This window comes from Mesocricetus auratus, unplaced genomic scaffold (assembly GCF_017639785.1).
Source record: "Mesocricetus auratus isolate SY011 unplaced genomic scaffold, BCM_Maur_2.0 Super-Scaffold_100013, whole genome shotgun sequence".
Taxonomy (NCBI): domain Eukaryota; kingdom Metazoa; phylum Chordata; class Mammalia; order Rodentia; family Cricetidae; genus Mesocricetus; species Mesocricetus auratus.
In genome coordinates this window covers 8,595,960-8,619,492 of record NW_024429196.1, presented here as the reverse complement: position 1 = coordinate 8,619,492, position 23,533 = coordinate 8,595,960, and the positions used below count along the sequence as shown (strand labels likewise).

The following is a 23,533-nucleotide window of genomic DNA, read 5'->3' as shown; positions in this document are numbered from 1 at the left end:
TAAGCATATTATAGTTTCCTTTATTAGATTAGACATTTCATATACAGCAGTTAATCTAGAAAAATACATTTAAAAATCTTCAACAGACTGTGCCTCCCTGTAACAAAACTTTCCAAACCCTGTTTTATTATACAAATCAATCTACATTAGTAATGTAAAAAGAAAGTACTCAAATTTTGCAGTGTCATTTTCTATCCAACATCCACCTAATTTACACAGGTTTCCACCATTCAAGTGGAGGTTAGAATTCTATAATGATTTTTCTAATGTCTTCTGTACATATTAAATAAGCTAAAAAGCTCCTCTTGTAGTGTGTTCACTATTTAGCAAGTCTACTCAGCATTTCCTAGTACCATTCTCATCGCTGTGATCTGTCAGTCAATGTAATTAAAACCTAAAAGTGCATGGTTTAACTTTCCCAAATAACAGTCTATTTCTGGAGGAAGTCTAAAATTCATGGAAACGGTTATCAATGTCATGATTAGAAACATTGGGTTAGATGTACTCTGAACCTATACAACACAGGTATATACATAAGCTAAATTATATTAAATCCTTAGCCCATATTTACATCAAACAATGTTTCCACAGGGTCATACCAAGAACTCAATATGGCACTAAATAGAATCAGGATTGTTAGCTATAATTCAGTACAGCAAGGCAGATATCAAATACCCTGATTTGACTTAAACTAATCAGAACTCCAGTATATCACAGTGTTTAAGTACTGTCAGTGTGCTGTCCCAACAAACAACTAAGGTATCCAGCAAGGATGCTGTGAGGAAGTAAAATCAGACAGCAAACCTTCACCCAGGGACTCTATCTGGGTCATGAGCTTCAGCACTTAAGACTGCCACTCATGCAGAAACCCTGAAAAAAGCAGTACACAGATCTCAAATGGATCAACTTCATTTGTTTTAAACACCCAAGAGCGCTTTTTACAATAACTGACAGTGACTATCATTGTACCAAGTAAAGAGCTTACAGAGCATGAGAAGGAATCAACCTTATCCAGTTTGGGGACCGCAAGGGCAACGACATAGGGTACCCACATGGTTTTCCTTACCAAATTATCCAGTGTATGTGACTGGTTACAATTCTGAGTTTTGGTTTTTACTGATATTCAGAGTATGAGATGCAAGCATCCAGGATAAAATGAATCCAAAATTACAGTCACAGCTTGCTGTCTGCTTACAACAAAACAGCAAATGAGGGCCCCGCTGACATCTTCACTCTCCTCTTCCTCTCTGACCCTCAAAAAAGTGCAAAATCAGAGTCGCTGCTTGGTCCAAAAACAAAACACACCATGTGTAAGACTTGAAATCTCTGGAATCCAGCTTCTATTCCACAGGTTGTTTTTCATGAGAGTCAGCGTCCAAAGACAGTGCTTAATTCCAGGAGGATCAGCTCTACAATCTGGTTTTGGTACACAGTATGAACCGCTATATTACCAGTCTCCCTTTCTGGCTTTAGCAGAGTGGGGCCAAAAACAATTGCTATACTCTGATAGGTCATTCGGTTTTTTTCTCCATTTTCTATAACCCTAGGGATAGAAAAACACCTTATTTAAGAAACAGGAAAATTCTAAATTTGTATTACAAACCTCACAGTCTGCATTTTTAAAGAGAGCTGACTTTGCTGGGGTGCCACGGGCAGGATTTAACCATTTCACTCAGTCTGGCAGCTACATGGAGCCAGTCTCCTAATTAACAGCTGAAAGGTCAGCACTATACAAACTGTGGCAAACTTTAAATGTGTGATATTTTAGCTTTGTTTTCAGAATAGGATACAGACTTAAATGTGTGTTATAATTCAGTTAACAGGAGCTATCCTCTACATGGGGAGGGTATTTCATCAGGGAATAGAAATTACAAATTTCAATTTAATATTATTAAAAAATTATCTCTTATTGGTACTTTAGTATTTTATTATTTTCATATTTTAGTGTGTGTGTGTGTGTGTGTGTGTGTGTGTGTGTGTGTGTGTGTGTGTGTACGCCACCATGCACATGTGGAAGTTAAGAGAACAACTTCTATCATGTGGGTCCTGGGGACTGAACATACATGCCTTTACATGCTGAGCCATCTTGACAGCCTTACTTTAGTATTTTAATGTTCTGCAGATGAACATCATTTATTGAAGCAGCTATGCAGTACTAATCTAGAGCCATGGAAGCTCTGTTTTAGTAAAGTAGCATGTCTCACTTAAGTCACCGCATCTTCATGTTAACTTCGGTCTTGTCAGAAGACCTGCTGTTGTTGTAGCATTACAACACTTTACGTAAAATATAAACTTTAACAAAGTCTTCACACTAAAGCGTTTTACTAAAAGAAATAAATGCCACGAGTTGAGTTTCTTTTAATAACTTACAAAGACAGCAAGTGACACATCTAGGAACGGAATGGGGTCTGGATGACCCTGTCCCACAGGCTCTCCACTGTCCTATCCCACACTTCCTACCCGTGCAGCTTCTTACCTTTTGAGATGTCTAAACAAAATCTGCATTGTATCTTGATTTGGCTTTGGCAACTGTCTGATTAGATCCTTAACGGCAGTGACACGCTGCCTCGGGTCTTGTTCTGAAACAGTAGAAAGCAGACACTTTGCAGCAAATTCTTATGGAATGAAAGGCAATGACACAGTTTGGAAGCTAGGGTTTGGTAATACACAGTGACATCTGGTGGTCACACCTAAAATCTTGAGTTACACTGAAAAAACTTGTTTAAAAAGGCCAAACAATGCAACAGCTTAATTTGTAAAATGATTTTCACTATTAAGGAAAAAAAAACTGAGTAGAAAAACATACTTACTAATTGCATTAACAAAATCATTGAAATGGTTAAATGTAAAAAGGGGTTCTGGTAATTCTCGAAAAAACATTTTGAGTGCTCCAGTGACAACATGAATGTCTTCCCATTTACTGTCATTCAAATCCAGTTTCTCATCTGAAAAACAGGATAAGACATTTTTTAAATTGCTTTGAACCAGTTCTTAAAGTTATGGGCAGTGCTGTTGGACATGGCAGTAGGGTGTGCCCTCTTACCGTGATTAACGGCAAATCTCAGCTTCTGAATCACTGCCAGGTTGCCGCTTACTCTGTAGATACCATCAACATCTAAACCTATGAAGAAATAATATTTCATGTTTAAAAGAAACTCATTGCTGCTTCTGAAGATACATAAATGTCTCCATTTGGGGATTTTACATGTTGACCAGGCTGGCTTCAAAATCCTGAGAGCAAGCAATCCTTTGCTTCTGCGCCACACTGCACACAGCTTCAGAATTCTTATTCTTATATTAGCTGAAAATAAAATGCGCAAATACTCTCTCTCTTTCTAAATGACTTCTGAGACTCTTGGCAGGGGAACCAAGTGGCGATTTACTCTGAATTCTGTTTAATAAACATCAGAAAATCTACTGTTTACTGAGTGCAGCTGTAGCTTTGCTCATGAAAAACATCTCACGAAACTCAAAATGCCGACAACTGAGATAAACCGAGGATAGTTTTAAAAGATAAAAATCAGCCCACCCATCTTTTGTACATTATTTTAAAATGTAAATGCATACACTGAAGAAACTGGCACTCTCTTAACGGCGTCCATCCATCACATCAATTGCTTAGAGTAGACTTATCAAAAGCTAGTAATTAGTGGTTCTATAGAAAACATGTCATGTGATAATTATTCTCTCAGGTATGACCAGAATCATTTGAAATTCACAGAATTAAACAAAAAAAAATAAATATCCATTAAATAACAAAGCTGTATATAATGACAAAGCACATTTCTAATACTTTTGGTTGTGAGCCTAGCCTTTAATGGCTAAGCTAACCCTCCAACTCACAAAACACATTTCTAATGTGCTATTAGTTATTTAGCCTCAAATAAAGCAAGTAAACAGCATGAAGCCTTGACTGTCACGATGACAGAGTCAATGGGCAAAAGACCTGAAGCTGGCACAAGTTACAATGAAGTAACACAAGCTGCTAATTGTGCCGGATGCTTCTGATCACACACAGATGCTGTGACTACAGTCAATGCAGTGTCAGTCATAAGACAGAAGAAGCTAGCATAATTACATGTAAAAATCAAGTAACACAATTAGTTTGTCGCACTCTCAGGATGTACACATTCCGACACTTTACAGTTGATCTCTCCTTTCTATGCTAACACAAGCACTTGTTCTCTTGAAGCGGGAACAGAGGCATCCATAGAGCACTCACATCAGCACATCAGTCCCTGAACTTAGCTGCGTTCACCTGTTTCCACGTAAGACTGGCAACTCCAAATGACTTAGGCTGATTCCATAGTGACTTACCAAACACTGAATGATGCCTGAAGGCCTTAATTTGAAACAGGTAAAACTATGTAATATTTTTGCACACAAAATGCTTCATTTCTTTTCATATATTCAGAACCATAAGGAACTTATGGTTGCCTCACTCAAAAATCATAAAAACTTGTAAGACCTTTTATTACACTTATTTACTGTATTCCAAGGGATGCCACAGTACTTGTGTGAAGGTCAAAGGACACCTTGTAGAAAATGGTTCTTTTCTCTCTCTCAGCTCCTCAGGCCTGGTGGCTAACACTTTACCAGCTGAGCCATCTTGCTGGTCCAGCCTGAGGGATTCTGATTTGAAACAAAGAGCTGTTTTGCTTAATGTGAAAATCAAAACTTGGAAGCTTTCTCTTACCATGTTCTTCAACGTGCTCAATGCATAACTTCACAAATTTTGGCACTGTCCCATTCTCTCTCTGACACAGATTAGCAAGATTACATCCAAAAACCTGATCTGAAAAAGATTTATTTTTTGAATGAGTCACCTTGCTACATGTCAGTTCAGATAACAACTAAGTCCTTCAGCGTGCACACATGTGCCTCCTCCAACCTCACATCTATCTTCCCAAATAAACTCTAAGATTATTGTTCACGCTTGCTGAAAGGCTTTGTAATTTTATTCCTCCTGAAGACAGCATTGTCCCTAAATATGGTCCCCTTTCTTTATCTGTGGTCTCAGGCAAAAATCACCTCCTTAGAAAAATTCGACTATCCTTTCCAAAGAAAACCATTCTAATCACTTTCTACTGGATTACTGGAAAAGACTCACAGTATTCACCATTTTCACATTACCCTGTCTGCCTGCCACTCTAGTATACCCGGAGGGCAAGAACCTTGTAATTCTTTTTTTCTTTTGCGGGGGTTGTTTGAGACAGGGTTTCTTTGTGGCTATGGAGGCTGTTCTGGAAAGAGCTCTTGTAGAACAGGCTGGTCTCGAACTCACAGAGATCCACGTGCCTCTTCCTCCCGAGTGCTGGGATTAAAGACGGGCTCTACTACTGCCTGGCCGAACCTTGTAGTTCTTAACAGCAACAGATGCTCACAGCTTCTAGGCTCATGCAGAGCACTTAGAAAACATCCAAATAATTTAAAAACTATCAGAACAAACTATGCATTCTTCTTGTGCTGACACTGATTTCACAAAATATGCTTCAAAAGCTGTTCTAGTAATCTTTTTTTTTTTTTTTGGTTTTTCGAGACAGGGTTTCTGTGTATTGTTTTGGAGGCTGTCCTGGAACTCACTCTGTAGACCAGGCTGGCCTCGAACTCACAGAGATCCGCCTGCCTCTGCCTCCCAAGTGCTGGGATTAAAGGCGTGCGCCACCAACGCCCGGCATCTTTTAAACTAACAGTTTAGACACTGTGTGCATGTGCTAATAAGTATTCAAGACAACAAACTGTCTGAAGTGATATAACTCCACAAGGCAACAACTCAACAGTTCTCAGTGAAAAAGTCTGATGAACAAATTAACAGTTGTTTCTACAACCTCGTCTGTCATTTTTTTGAAGGCTCCAAACAATAAACCAACCTACATGCTTTATCCACTAGTACTAAGACTGTATGGTGGTTTGAATAGGTATGGTGTCCATACACTCATGTATTTGAGTGCTTGGCCCATAGAAAGTAGCTCTATTAGAAGGTGTGACCTTGTTGGAGGAAGTGTGTCACTGTCAAGGCAGGCTCTGAAGTCTCATATATGCTCAGGGCACACCCAGTATGGCAGTCTCTCCTGCTGCCTGCAGATTAAGATGTAGAACTCTCAGCTTCTTCTCTAGCGCCATGTCCGCCTGTACACAGCCATGTCCTACCATGAAGATAATGGACTAAATATCTGAAACTGCAAGCCAGTCCCAGTTAGAATTACCAGAAACCCTAACTAAGACAGGTTGTTACTGTGGTTTTTTTGTTTTTGTTTTTATTTTGTGTCAGTGCATGGGTATGTTCATGTGAGTGCATGTGCCCTTGGAGACCAAAGGCAGTGGGGACCCCCTGGAGCTGGAGTTCCAGGAGGTTGTAAGCCCAGTAGCATGGGTGCTGGGAACAAAACAGTGGTCCTCTGCAGAAACAGTACACAGTACTCATCTCTTCAGCCACATTTTTCTGGTTTTGTCTGTTTTTTGAGACAGGATCTCAACCCATTCGGAGTTATACAGCTGGAGTTGACCTTAAACTTCTATTCTTTATGCTTTCACCTCCCAAGCACTGGGAATATAGAGTGTTCCACCAAACCCAGGTACAGTTGCTAAAGCAAATCAGTCAACTCATATATATTCTACAAGTCTTATATCCATCCTTAATGGGACTCATCTTTGCTTTTAAACTGTGAAGATGCTTTGCAAACAGATTTCTAGTGAGGGTCCCTATTACAAACTTCATAACCAGACTCATGTGCACATTATATATTACCTTCACCTTTATTTCTGAATAAATGCATTGGTTTGAGTCACAAATTCAAAATTTTAACCTTCAGTGTTAAACACAATTATAAGAACTGCAGGTATCTGCAGACATATGTGCTTTTAAGGAACACTTTTCTATTTATTGGTGCATTATGGTGATTATAAATGAATTAAGAAATATACAATCAGGAAAAACATCTTTTACTAACTGTAAAATTACCTTAGAGCTAAAAGCAATCAATCAGGAACAGAACTATTTGTTCCTGTTATCATACTGTTATTGGTTGTCTGTCACATTTCTAACTTCTGATCTTTGCAATGCAGAACCAAAATGTGTCAAGACATCTAAGAACACCAATGTCCAACACACATTTCACCTGTCCTCAGATTATGGGCTTCAAAAAATGTAGTTTGAAATTTATGTCTGGCTCCATGTTTTAGCTACACATTACATGTGCATTTAAAAAAAATCAGTGCTAATTATTAAATGCCTTTCATCTGTGTAGTTGAAAACTTAACGAATAAAAAAATGAAAACATTGGAAATGTTCAGTTTTAACTTCCAACACCTTATTTCTGACTCAGCTAACATTTATCATTGTAAATGCCACTTCTTGTACGTACCTTTGATATAACCTTTCTCACGAACAGCTTGCAATGTGGGGCGTCGGGTAAGAAACTTCTTCAAGTTTTTCTTAGTTTTCTTCTGCTCTGAAGAATCTATGCTGGATCCTTTGATTGCTTCCGACAAACAGATATTAGGTGTTTCAGGAAACATATATATATATATATATATATATATATATATATATATATACTTTTTTTTTTTTTGGTTTTTCGAAACAGGGTTTCTCTGTGGCTTTGGAGGCTGTCCTAGAACTAGCTCTTGTAGACCAGTATGGTCTCGAACTCACAGAGATCCGCCTGCCTCTGCTTCCTAAGTGCTGTGATTAAAGGTGTGTGCCACTACCGCCTGGCTCTAGTAAATATTTTTCCACAGACAACTCAAAACATATCAACCCATGGACAGACAGACAGACAGATAAAATATCACAGTAGAAATGGCTATTCTAATTTTAAGCAATATTATCATTTTTATCACTGAAAGCAGACTACACCTGTACTTCCTTTGGTATGAGTCAAGATCTTAGCAAGTGACTTTACTCTTCCATCAATGTCAGAAGATAAAATGACCACATATACAAAATTTACAACATAAACCAAAGTTCCTAGTGAACTGCTTAAGAATGTGAAGAGTCCACATATTTGTGTCTGGTACTTTTGTCACTGTCTGCACTTTGATGTAAGAGTAGAGCACAGAGCCTGTTCTATACTACCTTCAATCATGAAAGTCTTAATTACACTTATTAAAAATAATCATGTGCCAGGCAGTGGTGGCGCACGCCTTTAATCCTAGCACTCGGTAGGCAGAGGCAGGCAGATCTAGTTCAAGGATAACCTCCAAAGCTACAGAGAAACCCTACCTTGAAAAAGCAAAAAAAAAAATTATTAATATTATTATTATGCTTGGAGAACATTAAGAGCAAAGACTATGTCAATCAAGAATAAAAATTTTAAGACGGGCTTGGTGACGTATGCTTGTAATCAAGGCCAGTCTTGGTTTCACAGGGAGCTTAAAGACAGCCTGGATCACAAATTGCACCTTAAAAAATCATAAAACTTGGTGTGAACATTGCTGTGTCACAGTGGTGGTGTGTGTAAAAATCTTCATTATATTGTTAGAAAACAAAAGCAGAATTGACTTTCTAATCATTTAATTAGGAAGCCAGAAAACTCTTAGTTAAGCATGTGGATTAGTTAAAATAAATTGGAAAAGGTGTGGAGTCACAGCTAATGGCCAACATCAATAATATACTTCTGCATTCAAAACTACCCTTCTAAAAACTGCTAGCTTAGTTCTGCTCCCGTCTGTCTATGTGCTCTGGAGATCTGAGAGCCTGGCTGTGTACATGAGCAGTACACTACCTGATGCCTGGGGTAGGAGTGGAACAATTATCCTTTGACTGTGGACTTCCTAAGATTCTATACAAAATATATATTTTTAACTTCACAAAGTCCAGCTTCCTAAAGGCCTCAAGAAGTGTGCTGTATTTTTTCTTGAAGTATTTCACCTTAGTACTATGATATCATATGGATGCATACTAGTTAAAAACAATAATGAACTAACAAGATAGTACTTAGCCCTATCACTTCTCTAATATCAGAGACTGCATTTTTATACAGGCATTTATTTAAAACCTAGGGGACACCACCAGCAAACATGGGAACAGCTTACAGCGAAGTTTTTTAAGCTCCTTCTGGTCCTTTTCTTTATCCTGCTTTTCTATCCCTGGTGAATCTGGTGCCTCGTCTTCGGCTGCTTCATCGGTCTCGGCCGCCTGTTGGTGAGAAGTTTTTCAAACACATTTCTAGCACTGCTGGAGCTGAACAGCATAAATTTCAGAACAAGCCATAACTGATTCTTACCAATGATTTTAGGAAACAGTATATAGTATGTGTAATTTAGGTATCTGGTCAGTCTTTAAAAGCATGTTTTCCTTTAATGACATTAACTTTCACTTCTGAAAGAGAACTACAGGTGTTAGCTCACAGAACGCTAGGTACAACTGCCTTGTTTGACATTACGTGTGGGTGGCACAACAGGAAGTGGGGTGATAAAAGACAAAGCAGCTACTCTCTGCACACAAGGGTTAGACTTACTATTCCTGGACATGAGTGTCATGCTGCCTGTGACAACAGTTTAAGAGCACATTATTGCACTGTGCAAACAACACTGTAAGACAGACTTAATGTTCACGGATGTTAAGCGCTGAAAAGCACCCAGAACTCTTCTTCACCTCACCAAGGTAACTCGTACAGCATGAGAAAGCGGACTCAATTACCAAAGCTAAGGACTTTGTCTCACCCTTCTCACTGAGATCTACTCCACTGGATTTGTTTTTGCTTATGATATAAGGAAGGGCTCCCTTTTCTTCTTGGATACCCAGCTGCACCAGTACTGTTTACTAAAGAGCATATTCTTCCTTACTGTTGCACAATGCGGTATCTGGCACTTTACTCCATTCCATAGATCTGTTATGTCTACCCTTGCTTAAACGTGAAGTTCCATTGTTTTATACAGGTTCCATGTCCTAATATACAATACAGCAGGTCTTTACTTCCTTCTTCAAGTAAGTCTTACGTATAGCCCTTTTTATCTCTAAAGGAATTTTAGAATAAGTTTCTCAAATGCTACCAGAAAAACTAGTTGGAATTTTAATGAGAATCAAAATTCTCCGGTCTAAAAATCATTAAAAAAAAAAAACAACACATCTTTACATCAAGACTCAATGTCTCTCAGTAACATTCTGGAACTATTTCCTAAGATCAGCTCGCTCTGAAGCTGGGCTTGCACTCACAGCTGCATTTGGCTCTTCTTTATTTCCTGACACCATGAAAACAGAAGGAACTTCCACAGTTCATGATAAATATATGCTCTTCCTCCTTCACTTGTTCATTCCCTGTTTCTGGAGACCTCAACTACAAAACAAACACACATACAGCACTGTTCTGCAGTGCCTTCCCTAGACTAAGTCTTCTTGATGTTTTTGCAGTATGTTATACTCCCTCATCATGACAGGACATCACATACTACTGTGTGCAGAGGTCCCTCTTTGGTTACTGTCTTTGACTGTAACTTCTGCAGAGAAAGTTGTGTTACAGTATTACTTGCTGCTAGTACACAAGCTCGCATGCACCCATTAAATGCAAGAATGCACTTACTGTGGTTAGAGCTGAAACCCTACATGGGCTACAGAAAAGGACACACCTGAATAGATGGAGACAGGGCTCAAGTTGCTGGATTTTAATGAAAGTCATAGGAGGTTTCTAAGAATGAACCACTAGCTACCAAAACCAATTAGAATTTAGGGGTGAACTCAATGGAAGAGTGCTTGCCCAGCATACACAAGACCCTAGGCTGATCCACACTACCAAAAATCAAGCGTAGCAAACCCAGAGACAGACAAAAAGATCAATTTTCGTTTGTTTGTTTTTGGAGACAGGGTTTCTCTGTGTAGCATTGGAGCCTATCCTAGCACTCGCTCTGTAGACTAAGCTAGCCTTGATCTCACAGAGATCCGCCTGCCTCTACCTCCCAAGTGCTGGTATTAAAGCCTTGCACCACCAATGCCTGGCAAAAGATCAATATTTTAAGTTAGGAAAATGATTTAAAGGTTATTTTTACTTTGGTACTAAAATAAAAGTCATGGTTTCAGAGATAAATGGAAAGAGATAAAGGTAAAAGTCTTATACATTCTACAATATTACATTATATATAGTTCATGATCTACTTGCTAGAAAACCTAACATTTCCCTTAATAAATGTATCTTTCATTTCTCTCAGCTGGATGACCTGCAATGTAAAGGGAAAGATTGGGAATGCCGGGAACAGCCTATGGAATGGTGGTGTACACCTTAATCCCAGTCCTTGGGAGCAGAGGCAGGTAGATCTCTGTGAGTTCGAGGCACCTGGTCTGCAGAGTGAGTTCCAGGACAGCCAGGGCTATTACACAGAGAAACCCTGCCTGGAAAAACAAAAACAAACAAACAAAAAAAGAATGCAGGGAACACAGAGTTCTTGGAGCCTGATTTGGGAACAATGAACACCTTCAGAAGAAAAGGAGTAGACATGTAGACAAGGTGCCACTAGAAACATACACTGAGGCTACTGATGCATACACTTCAACACTTGACCTCCAGTCTTTTTCCATCAAACAGTATCCCTTCCAACGCATTCCAGAACTGAGAAGTACTATGTACTAAGCGCTGTCAGTCCCTTCTTCATGAACCAACACCTAATATACACACGGCTGCAAATCCACTGGCACAAACACTAAAAATGAGATGTTTAATCGCATCACTAGACAGACTGCTAAGGTGACCTTTGCTTTCTCCACCTGGGTTAGCACATACATGTACAACGCAGTCTTTCCATCTGTAAACTGAAATGTGCATATACAATAAAGCATTAGAAAACCAGAAAAACAGCTCTGCAATTAAAGAACACTGAGAAAGGGTCTCACAATATGGTTCTGGCTGTCCTGGAACTCTCTACATAGACCAGGCTAGTCTCAAATTCAGAGACCCACCTGCTTCTGCCTCCCAAATACTAGGACTAATGGCATGTGCAATAAAAATTTTACTTAAATCAAATACATACCTGGTTATTGATAGTACTACTAAGAACTTTAAACCAATCATTAATAACAGCATCGTTATCAGACTGAATTAGCAGTTCTGTTCCTTGTCGAGTTTTCAGCTTTAGAGAAAAGAAGGGTGAGGGAAGAACATGTCAGTGCTTTCAACACAATAATTGAAAACATGTACTTCAAAGCTTAGAGTTTCCAGTGCACTAGGTCTCATACTGATAGCAACAAAGTACCAGCGCATCTAGGAGTGCCAGTCTAATTATTTTATAGTGCATGAGGCTGATTTTTGTAATAAATTCTGAATAAAAATCTACTCTAGTAACTCAGGATCCTCAAATAGTATAGTTTATCGTTAAAAAATAAACACAAGTACCAAAGCAATACATTCACAATTAAAACTGAAACGTTTGTTAGGAAATAACAGTCTGTGGTATTTCACACGGCCTAAGAATTGTTTTCATAGCCTGAGAATTTACTTGGTCTGATTATGAACACAAATAGAGAAAAGAAAACTATATAAATGTTACATTTTTTTTTAGTATTTCCTACTTAACAGACAATGATGACTGAGTATGAAGACAAGGCACAAATGGCAATAATGTCACATCCCTTTAAAATTTTTACACATCTACTAACTTAATTCATTTATTATTGTATGTGTGTGTTCACATGTGTACCATGGCTGAATATGGAGGTGAGAGGCAACCAGTTTGTTCCTCTACTGTGCCAGTCCCAGAGATTGAACTCAAGCCATCAGACTTGGCAGCAAGTGCCTTCTTTACCTGCTGAGCTAGCTCATCAATCTACACACCCTTCTAAGCAGAATAGTACAAACTGTCCAATCATGAACTGAGGCATGGATAGCCATTATTTTACATGAAACCCAAAGCCAACTTAAATCTCTCTGGTCTAAATGTTTTACATGTCAATGAAAGCTCTGTAAACTGTGAAAGTATCCCTCACATTTCCTAACTAGAAACTGAATTTGTTTTCCTAGAGTAACATTTGGCAATTTTCCCCAATATTCTGAGAATCATTTCCCCCCTAACTTCCCCGGTAATATTTAATAAAACTATTCCTCAAAAACTAAGCTTACAATGTGATGGAATATTAGTTTGGGAAGTGCTGGGTTAAAGAAGTCTAACAAGTCCTTTAAGAGGAGCTTGATAGCCTAGAGAACACTGAAACTGTCTGAAATAGGGGTAAATGAAACCAACTAATGAAACCGCAAAGCTGATTCAGGAAGTGATGACATCCTTTCATGCATCTTTCCAGACAAGTGGACGAGTCACCCCCCCCCCATGAACCCCGCCACCCCACCCCGCACTGAATGTATGCCGCTATAGACAGGGGAGAAGGTTCCTAGTCAAAGTTAAAATACTTTTTTAAAAGCAAAACAAAGCTAACCACTTTCATAACCTATAGATAATCTAATCTACAATAATTTGCAAGTGATGTTAAAGGCAAAGTACACTAAAATAAAAATTTAAGAACTTATTTATTTATTTAAGTGACATCATTGTTGTAGCATTTGTCTTAAGTCTTAGAGATAAACTGCATTTGAGAAGCAGAGATCGGTGTGAGTTGCTACCCATGACCCAATGCATGACAATAAAGAGTAGTAATTATGTAGGTTCTTCTCCTTGGAAAGCACAGATGAAGTCAAAGTACCTAGCCTACACTATATGAAAGGCCTCAGATTTGAGGCCATAAAGGATAGGGAACTAAAGATAGCTTACAGAAACATCTCAAAAATTCCTCCAGCATTCTACAATGGGACTTCGCTACTTTCTGTCCCAGGTGAACCCTTTACTACCCAGGGCCCTGAATGTGAGCTAGATTTCTGAGCTGTGTTATAGCAGAGCACAGTGCAGATAGGTCGACTTCCAAGTCCAGGCCTTGAGAAGCCTTGTCATCTCACCCTGCATGTGGAGAGGCCTGTGTTAGCTTTCTTAAAAAGAGAGGTCTTAGGGAGCCTATCCATTAGCTGTAGCCAACACAGGACATGTGGGGAAATGAGGTCAGCTCAAACTACCCACTCCATCTGAATGGTCCTCATGAATGGTCCCAGGTGAGAACAGAACAGCCATCCTCTCCTTCCAGACTAACGGCAGCAAGTCTCAAGGGCTTTTTGCAAAGCTGCTGAGCTTTGAAGTGGTCTGTTATATAGTGATATATAACTGATACAAGACCATGAACTTCAGTGGAAGGTTTGGAACAACAAGGAAGAGGAACTTCATTTCTGTAGAATAGTTCTAAGACCACAGCAACAGTAAGAAGGCATGAGATACCCCCACACATACACACACACACATGCATGCATACACATATATATACATATACAGCCCCTCCAATAAATACCTCCCTAAAATTATTTTCTAATATTAAGGAATCATGTCCTTTTGTTACTGCTAGTAAAGAGAAAATCTGTGAAACAAAGGCTTGTAACCCTCACTTCCTATAACATATAAATGAAGCTGATTTTTCTCTCTTACACATATACACACACACACACACTCACAAAGTTCTTACAACATTATAACAACAAAGACTAAACAAAACATCTGCATACTAAAGTCAAGAATATGAGTTATTTAGGAAACAATGTATTACCTCAAATACATTTTTCTTACTGGATTTGTCCTTTGATGCCATCTCAATGGTTGCCCCCTTCAGGTCCACTGTGAATTCTGGTTTGGACTGATTACTCCCAAACTTCATTTTAGAAAAAAGAGAAAAGACTATGTGATATGCATGCATATATATGTATTCAAAAAGAAGACTAACATATACAATAAACAGATTATCTTAAATCCTTCTCTTCAGATTTAAAAAATTTTATGCATATCTAAATCTGATGAGCCTTTAAACTCCCTCAGCTCCAATCTATGATCATAGTAACTCCTAGAGAAGGAACTCGGGTAATGCTATTATTTGTAAACAGGCAGACACAGGTATACCACAGCTTTATAGTTCTATTTCTTAGAACTTATGCTAGACCATATGTGGCTATATAAACCATTATGTTTTAAAGGCAATACCAGACTCTCACACATGTAATTCACAAGCAGATGCCAAGCACATTTTCTAAGAAAACATCTCTAATCCTGTTTTGTGCATTCAAGACCCACTTCCTTATCAACTATTTATGCTACCAATAACTAATGACTTTCAAAACTACAAAACCAAAAGCCACATCATTTATTCAATCTTTGCTAGAAATTATAAGTCAGATGCTAAAAAGCTTCTAGCAACATGATGAGAGCTCTGAAAAGAACAGGAAAACAGGTAGCATGGGTAGTTAAGGGAAAAGCACTTAGCTATTTATTATGGCTTGTTAACTACACAAGAAAGGGATTAGCAGAAAGAAAACTGCATTAAATACATACTTATTCTGTTGGCATGCCTCTGATAATTTAAAATTCCTACTCAGTCTGCTTCATAAGAATAGGAAAGGAGTATTCCTATGGTACTGCAATGGTTTGATACGTTAAATCTTTAAGAACTATAATCTACAAGTAATAAGGCTTACTACAGATATTTCCTACAAGTAATAAGGCTTACAGATATTTGTTAAAATGTTGTCATGTCAGTTTATACTTGCCTTTGGAATCACATCCATCACCACTGTGGTAGATAATCTATTACTGTAACAGCAGTACTCAGCAGTTTTACACTTAAGAAATGACTAGACTTCAACTATTTCATTTTTCTTCTGCCAGCCATCTTTTAAACACCTTAGTTCACAGGACAGTCACTCACAACAGAAATGCATGTCCTAAAATGGTTCTATTTGGGGGAATTTTAAAAGTACAAAAGAATGGCTCAGTGAATAAAGGTGTTGGCTGTTTAGGCCTGATGACCAGAGTTCAGTCCCCAGAACTGACATGGTTGAAGGACAACTTCTGAAAGCTATCCTCTGCCCTCCATCTGCACCTACATCCACACAGTCAGTCTCCTTCCCCCAGACTCCCTTACTTCCCTCTCTCTTCCCCACCACAGAGATAAAAACTAATTATTAAAAGAATGCTTCAGTAACAATTGATATTTGTGAGGTCTATTATTTGTGTATATGTATGCAGCTTTCTCAACTGCAGGCAGAATGCATGTATTTCATTTACCAAACTATTCTCTGGAAAAAAAAATTAAGAGCATGATGATTTAAAGAGAAAAAATGTAAAGAGTGTAGGTAAGCATGAGTCTGGAAGAATATGATGTTTGAGAGCCTGTTTCTTCCAGTGATCTTTTGGGAATGCAGACTGGTTATAACTTTTAAAGACCTATACTCTTACAATGTAGCCCTTCACACACACCTCACACTCAACTGTAAAACAGCAATGGGGACATGGAGATGGCTCTGACAGAGCTCGGCTCCAGCACAGAACCTTCTGAGAGACACTGAGAAGTTGTTTTCACTTCTGTCTCTGGCTTTGGGAGCCTTTCTAGACTCAGAATCTCATCTCAGGTAGGGGTGACTCCACTGCAGAAAGGGAACACATTTTACCCATGTTCACACTACTTGCTGACTGAGCAGAGAAACAAAACTAATTCTTTCAGATCGTGTCCAGTAATCCTAAGGTGTCTTGCATATCGTGCCAAACCATGCTGTTTACGAAGTTTTTACAAAATTCATTATACAGACTCATATACTTCTTATTTAAATACAATTACTTGTATTTCCTGGATCACTTAACTCTGCTTTTAGTCTCTTAGTATGTGAATTATATCTATCTGACCATAACATTAACAAAACTTCATTCATGAAAAACAAATCTCCCAGATGAAAACCTCATTAATAATCCTACAATTTCAAAACTGGCTAGTCCAGTGAATTCTGAGCTGTATTTCAGGACTGCAGCATAGTAGCCAACCAGGTGACAGACAAAAAGACCTCCCACATCTGCATTTATTAACGAATTTTAAACTGTGTAAAAGCAGTCTGCAGCAAAAACTTCACACAAAGTACAAATCTCCCATGAATGAATGACTGTGTGCTGTTGTGTTTACCTGACATCTGTCAATTTCCAAAGCTGTTTTCATTTTTTAAAAATCATATACAGGGTTGATGGCTCAGTGGCATTTCAGCACAAGCCTGGTAACCAATACAAAGTTGTCCTCAGGTGCCACATTCAAATCATGGCACCCACATGTTCATGCGTGCTCTCTCCCCTCCCTCCCTCCCTCCCTCCCTCTCTCCCTGCCTCTTTCTCTCTCTCTCTCCCCCCCCCCCTCTCTCTCTCTCTCTCTCTCTCTCTCTCTCCCTCCCTCCCTCCCTCCCTCCCTCCCTCTCAAAAATTAAAAAAGAAAAAGAAAAACTTTAATCATATACAAGCACACCGATCTAAATGACCTCCATCACCATATGGACCTGTCTACTTGTATCTTACCTACCACAGCCTTCAACAGCTAAGCTTCATTAACTATCAAATAAATGAAGGCTATGCAGCTTGTTTCAAGTACTGGGTTAGTCAGTACTTATTAATCTTAACTGCTTGGAGTTAATACATTCATTTTCATTCATACATTTGATCATTTTCTTCAGTTTCTAATAAAAGTTGAGCCACAAGTACAAAGAAGAAATAATTACACAATTCTTCAGAAATGCATCAACACAAAGAGCACCACACACTTTATTTCAGTGGGAAAAGGAAGAAGACATAATTATCTACTTCAAGAAAGACACATCAAGCCAGTATTTCCATCTTTTGATATGAATGTGTGCTCTAAGTCATTTCCACTATACCGGTTGAACAGAGAACAATTTCAAGGGTTAGTGAGGCACAAAAAGAAGAAATACTCTAGAATGCTCACATTCGTGCACAACTGATTTGGATTTTTAGCATGCATTATCAGAGTAGCTAAGAATTAACATGGTCAGGCACTTTAGCTTAGCAGGTTCAGCCCAGCTCTAAACAGCTGTGTCACAAACATAGAAAACAAAAAGCTGGTCCTACACTAATTTGAAGAAAAAAAAAAACAGTATTTGTAAGAAAATGCCAGTTATTGTCAAATATAAAACAGACCACATACATTTAGGATGATTTCATTTTACATTTTATTTTATTTGAATAATGATACTTTAATTGCAATTACTGAGCGTTCTAAAAATACTTGAAGCCAACTTCAGTGTTCTAAATAAGCCCAGATTTGTCACTTAGTATTTTAAAGTCTTAAAGTTACTTGAATGTTTGGTACCTTGATTTCTCACCTATGATGGGAATAAAAGGACAACAGAAATGGCTGTCTTGGAGTAAAGGAATAAGACACACATAATCTTTTGCATTTAAAACAGTCAACACATGCCAGCAATCAACACTAGCAATTTATGTCACCACTTGGTAGCACTGTATGTAACTGAGTAACAATAGTAATAAAACACCAAAATAAAAAGTGTCAACAGCCTGCAGTGAAAGTCCCATTTCTTTTTCTTTTCTTTTTTTTTTTTTTTTCTTTTTTTTTTTTTTTTTTTTTGGTTTTTCAAGACAGGGTTTCTCGTATTGTTTTGGAGGCTGTCCTGGAACTGTGTAGACCAGGCTGGCCTCGAACTCACAGAGATCCGCCTGCCTCTGTCTCCCGAGTGCTGGGATTAAAGGCATGCGCCACCAACGCCCGGCTGAAAGTCCCATTTCTTTGTCTCCTAAAAACTGCCTGACATTACACAGACATGGACATCTGAGTCACCTCCTAGTTATAAAGGGTCAAACAAGTAAAGGTGGACCCATCATATGACTACCCATTTTCTAAATAAGTATCTGAAATAATAATTATGAACACAAAAAGGTTTTCACATCCTGAAAAGGATGTCAATATTCTACAATATTAACACAGCCAGCCAGACTTTTCTAATAGTCCCCCGCGAGTCAAAGGGCATCTTTAGGAAAATGCCTTTTATTTTTATATGCACATGTGCTTTCAAGGACTTTGTAAATCCAGACTCTTGACATTCAAATATTATACACTCACATAACTTAAGTGTCTAACATGTCCACAGAGGAGAACTACTTACCCAGCTTGTACTACTTCCTTGAGTCTTGGTAAAAAGTAAAGATGAACCCTGCAACACTGCCCAAGAAGACAACCAGTTCTTTCTGCAATTAATACAGATGAAAAGCAAAACTATCAATCAAACATTGGAAAGCAGTAAGACCTACTTAGCACTTCTCACTGCTATCACAATTTAGTGATTAGTACTTGAACTATTTACACTAGATACATGATTCTGAGGACATCCAGTCATTTTAGTGCCTCAATCTGACATATAGCACGCCCACAAAACAAATGAGGTTAGTGAGAAATGTAAATAATCAAAATAACTATAACCAAAATACCCAGCTGTTTTCACACAGAACTAATCCAGCACAATGTGATTAAGAACATTATTTTAAAACCATACAGATGAAACATACTTGGAATGACAGGCAGTATACTAGATACATTAAAAGTATATAATTACTGACTGATTGCTCACTAAGATGAGATTTTTTTCAAAATTACTAAATTACAAAGGCAACACATATATGTAAAAACTCCAAATATAAAAATGTGTAAAGGACAGCCTCGTGAGGTGGTTCATCAGGTAAACATACCTGCTAAGCTTGATGACCTGAGTTCAATCCCTTGGACCCACATACTATAAAGAGAAGCCACAGTGTGCCTCCATGTATGTGCACACTACCAAAATGTATAACACAGTGGTTCTCAACCTATGGGTCGTGACCCTTTGGTGGTTGAATGAGCCTCTACACAAAGGTTGCCTAAGACCATGGGAAAGCACAGATATTTATAATGCTTAACAGTGGCAACATTTCTGTCAATGAAGTGGCAATGAAAATTTTATAAGGATTGTATTAAAGGGTCACAGCATTAGGAAGGCTGAAAAACACTGGTGTGCCAGAAAACACTCCCATTTCTCTTCCAAACCATATTCCAAAGACAACCAGAATTAGATGTTTCATGTATATGGGTCTTCTTTTCAAAGTGTTATGTATTACTATTGTGTGTGTTTGTGCATGTGGAGGTCAGAGAATATCTCTGAAGTTGGCTCTCTGCTTCCACTTCTATGCAGGCCCTAGAAGTTCAACTGAGATTGCCAGACTTGGGCAGCAAGCACCTTCACCCCCTGAGCCATCTAGCTAGCCCTATATATGGGTCTTTTAAACACACTGTCTACTGGAAGCTGAAGAGAATTTTGTGGTTAAAACCATTTTTTGCTTTTGCAAAGGACCTAGATTCAATCTTTAAAAATAATATTCAGGCCGGGTGTTGGTGGCGCATGCCTTTAATCCCAGCACTCGAGAGGCAGAGGCAGCCGGATCTCTGTGAGTTCGAGGCCAGCCTGGTCAAAGCGAGTTCTGGGACAGGCTCCAAAGCAATACAGAGAAACCCTGTCTCGAAAAACCAAAATAAGAAGAAGAGGAGGAAGAAGAGGAGGAGGAGGAGGAGGAAGAGGAAGAGGAGGAGAAAGAGGAGGAAGCAAGAGGATCCTGAAGAAACATTTGCTTTGGCATTTTTTTCCTTTCAACGAGCAATTAGTGGTGGTACAAAATAACAAACAAAGCTACACTGAGTACTGTAGGAAAGCCTTAACTAGCTGTGCTCCCCTCTCAGGTCCCCTGTGCAGTAGCGCTTTCTTCCAGAGAGGATTCACATGTGGATGCTGCATGTTCATAGATGACATTACTAAACACACTCTGTTTTACATTTATCGCGGAGATGACTCTACTTCATGGCATCAGAACTGGCACAGCATGTGTTGTTAGTATAGTTAATCACTAGTAAGTCAGTCATTATCTGCAAGCGTGTAACTAGGCCTGCTGTTGACAGACATTTGGGGTGCTTACAGTTTTGCTATTGTACACAGTATCACATTGAATGTTTTGCATAGATAATTTTCCAAGTATATAAATGGTTCAGTGGGTAGAAGAAGCTTTGCAAATATGAAGGGCCAAGTTCAAATACCCGTCACCCATATAAAAAAGACAGGTAGGACTGGCTTGTGGTTCTTATTTCTGAATATTATTTTTAAAGATATTAATAAAAAATATTTTACAGAAAACAAGTCAGAAAATACATGATTGAAACTGCTCTAAAATGTTTTATCAGTTCTACTAGACTATAAGTTTTCATTTACTTCAATCAGATAAACATGTAAGAATAGTAAAGAGTTCATACTTACCGAACCTTTTTCCCATTTTCAGTAATTTTTGTTACATTTAACAATCCATATTTCTCCTGACCCTATGGAACAAAGTGATACTTTTAATGTAGAATTCATATAAACAATAACGTCCAAATTGTAATAACCAATGGAATCCCCAGGTTGTGCAATCCAAAAACTAGCTAGTATATTTAACAGTTAGTATATTTAACACCCCTATTATTAAAGCACTTTAATCAGTCTTACATTTTTCTAACGTTATAATCAGTAATTTATAGTTAAGGACTCTTGCAGCCCAAGCTGGCCTGGAATTTGTTATAAACCCAAGTCTGGCCTTGAATGCCTTCACCTCCTTAACCATTTACAACTAGCAAAACAATTTTTTTTCCTAAGTCATGGTAGTCATCAGATACTTTGCTAGCAATTAAGTTTCACGAATAACCACCAGGGGAAAAAAGCGTACAAAGAATCTGATGTGATGTGATAATGATAAATAGTACAAAATTAACATATGAAAAAGAATGCACTAATCTTGTCAGAGCATAACAATGACAAGGCATAACAAATGAAGTGACTGATAAATTACTCAAAAGTACCCACTATGCTACATAGAGTTTAATGTGATATAAAGAAATTCCAGTATGTGCTTCATTAAACTTACTACCAAATACTAGATGTATTTGCCAGCTGATGTTAAAAAAGAAAAAGTGGCACAAGCTTTGTCATTAACCATCACTAGCTGATGTTATCTTTAAAGTCTTGCAAATAAAAATGAAGTAAAACTTTCTCAGTGTATTAGTTTCCTATATAAATGGGATTAATCAAAATGTGTTGGTGGCTCCTGTAATTATCAACACTCCAAATAATATGTGTATGAGACAACAAGCAATTATAACTCAACTGAATATTTGCTTTATTTCTAATTATGTAGATACATGTGTGTCTGTTTGTGGGCCTGTGCTCATGAGTGCAGATGCCAGCAGAGGTCACAGTGGGTGTCAGATCCCTTGGCACTGGAATCACAGACAGTATGAGCTGCCTGATATGAGTGCTGAGAACCAAAATCAGGTCCTCTGTAGGAGCAGCAAGAAATCCTGATCACTGAGCCATCTCTCCAGCCCTAAAACTTATTTCTATTTGACTGATTCCTCAGCAAATTATCTCTAGGTATTTGAATGAGAAAAATAAATCTTTTTGTATGGCAAATAACAAAATACCAAATTCTCAATGTTTACAAGATAATGTTTGAAACTTTGCATCTCTAGCTGAAAATTTATTAACTCCTATTTTTGGCATATTGAGAACTTAGAAATAACATGTTCATAATTTTATTGCCATCATTTTACAAAGCATAGCTGTTTGATCTCAGATATGCAAATGTAATAAGAACCCTTTTGCCTTTCAACAAAAATGTCAAAGGCACAATCTTAAGTACATGTAAGATATTACATAAGAGCTTTCTGAATTTATTGCCCTTTCAGTAGATACAGGGAGAAATTTTCCAAAGAATAAAGTAATATTAATCCCTCTGAATAGGCCACTTAAGGTGAATTGGCAGAAGTGAGGCTCTGAGATACTTTTTAGAGCCACAAGTGGAATAGCACACAAGCAGCAGCAGCAGCAGGACAGACATACAGGTATCAAAATAAAGGGGAAAAAAATGAATGAACAGCAGCAATGACAGACAGTTCCTGCAGGAATGGGAAAAAACAAAAAGCAGGGATTCTTACCAGAATCAACAAATGGATAAAACAAAACAAACAGCTGTATTTGTTTAGGCACTGTCCAAAAAGAGTCAGAGCCTTCATCAAATCTTAACCAGGAAGGAGGAAGACAGAAGTACTGGTGCTCTAAGTATTAGGCACTCTCATTTGAATATAAAAGAACAAAACCTGCTACATCCAAATGTATAGAAAGTATGCCAACCAATCACCACACAGTATGTTAAGTGCTATGAGAAATGCACACCTATCTCAACCCAGAATTCGCCCTGGGAGAGAAAGGACAGAATTAGAGCAGCTTCCTAGAGGAGCTAACCCCTGAACTAACGAGTAGAGTCAACAAGATGGAGACAGGAGGTAAAAATAAAAAGCAGAGAGCATATGCCAGGGTCCTCCAATTACTTAGAAAGGCAGACAAGTGGCAAGAAGAGAGGTACTAAGAGTCTGTCGCATGGCTGGGAATCAGCTACACCCATCTAATAAAAGAAATGCTAAAGGTCTGAGTGCGACCAAGGATAGTGAGAAAGAGGCTAAATTCCAGAGAGACACACATGACATGAAGGGACAGGGATGACACTCAGGGGAAATGGAGGATACTGAGGAAAGTGCCAAGTTTAACAGCTAGATATCCAACAGAATCTGTTTCAACGTCACATTTTTAGAAAACCTTCTAAATCTGTACCTTCATTTCCACTAACCATTTAC

At 38.3% G+C, this 23,533-nt stretch overlaps 1 protein-coding gene across 5 annotated transcripts in view; it reads right to left on the bottom strand.

Annotated features, from left to right (window-relative positions):
* Positions 1-23,533, bottom strand: part of Arhgap12 (Rho GTPase activating protein 12) — an 89,615-nt gene continuing 66,082 nt past the window's right edge. For all 5 annotated transcript variants that reach the window (XM_005085161.4, XM_005085162.4, XM_005085165.4 and 2 more), the window contains 11 exons: positions 21,126-21,187; positions 18,957-19,038; positions 14,564-14,665; positions 11,962-12,060; positions 9,037-9,139; positions 7,365-7,481; positions 4,697-4,795; positions 3,044-3,121; positions 2,811-2,945; positions 2,477-2,579; positions 1-1,543 (listed from right to left, as the gene is read on the bottom strand). In XM_005085161.4, coding sequence (XP_005085218.1) covers positions 1,369-1,543; positions 2,477-2,579; positions 2,811-2,945; positions 3,044-3,121; positions 4,697-4,795; positions 7,365-7,481; positions 9,037-9,139; positions 11,962-12,060; positions 14,564-14,665; positions 18,957-19,038; positions 21,126-21,187 — 1,155 coding nt within the window. In that variant the 3' untranslated portion in view covers positions 1-1,368. The remainder of the gene's footprint in view (positions 1,544-2,476; positions 2,580-2,810; positions 2,946-3,043; positions 3,122-4,696; positions 4,796-7,364; positions 7,482-9,036; positions 9,140-11,961; positions 12,061-14,563; positions 14,666-18,956; positions 19,039-21,125; positions 21,188-23,533) is intronic.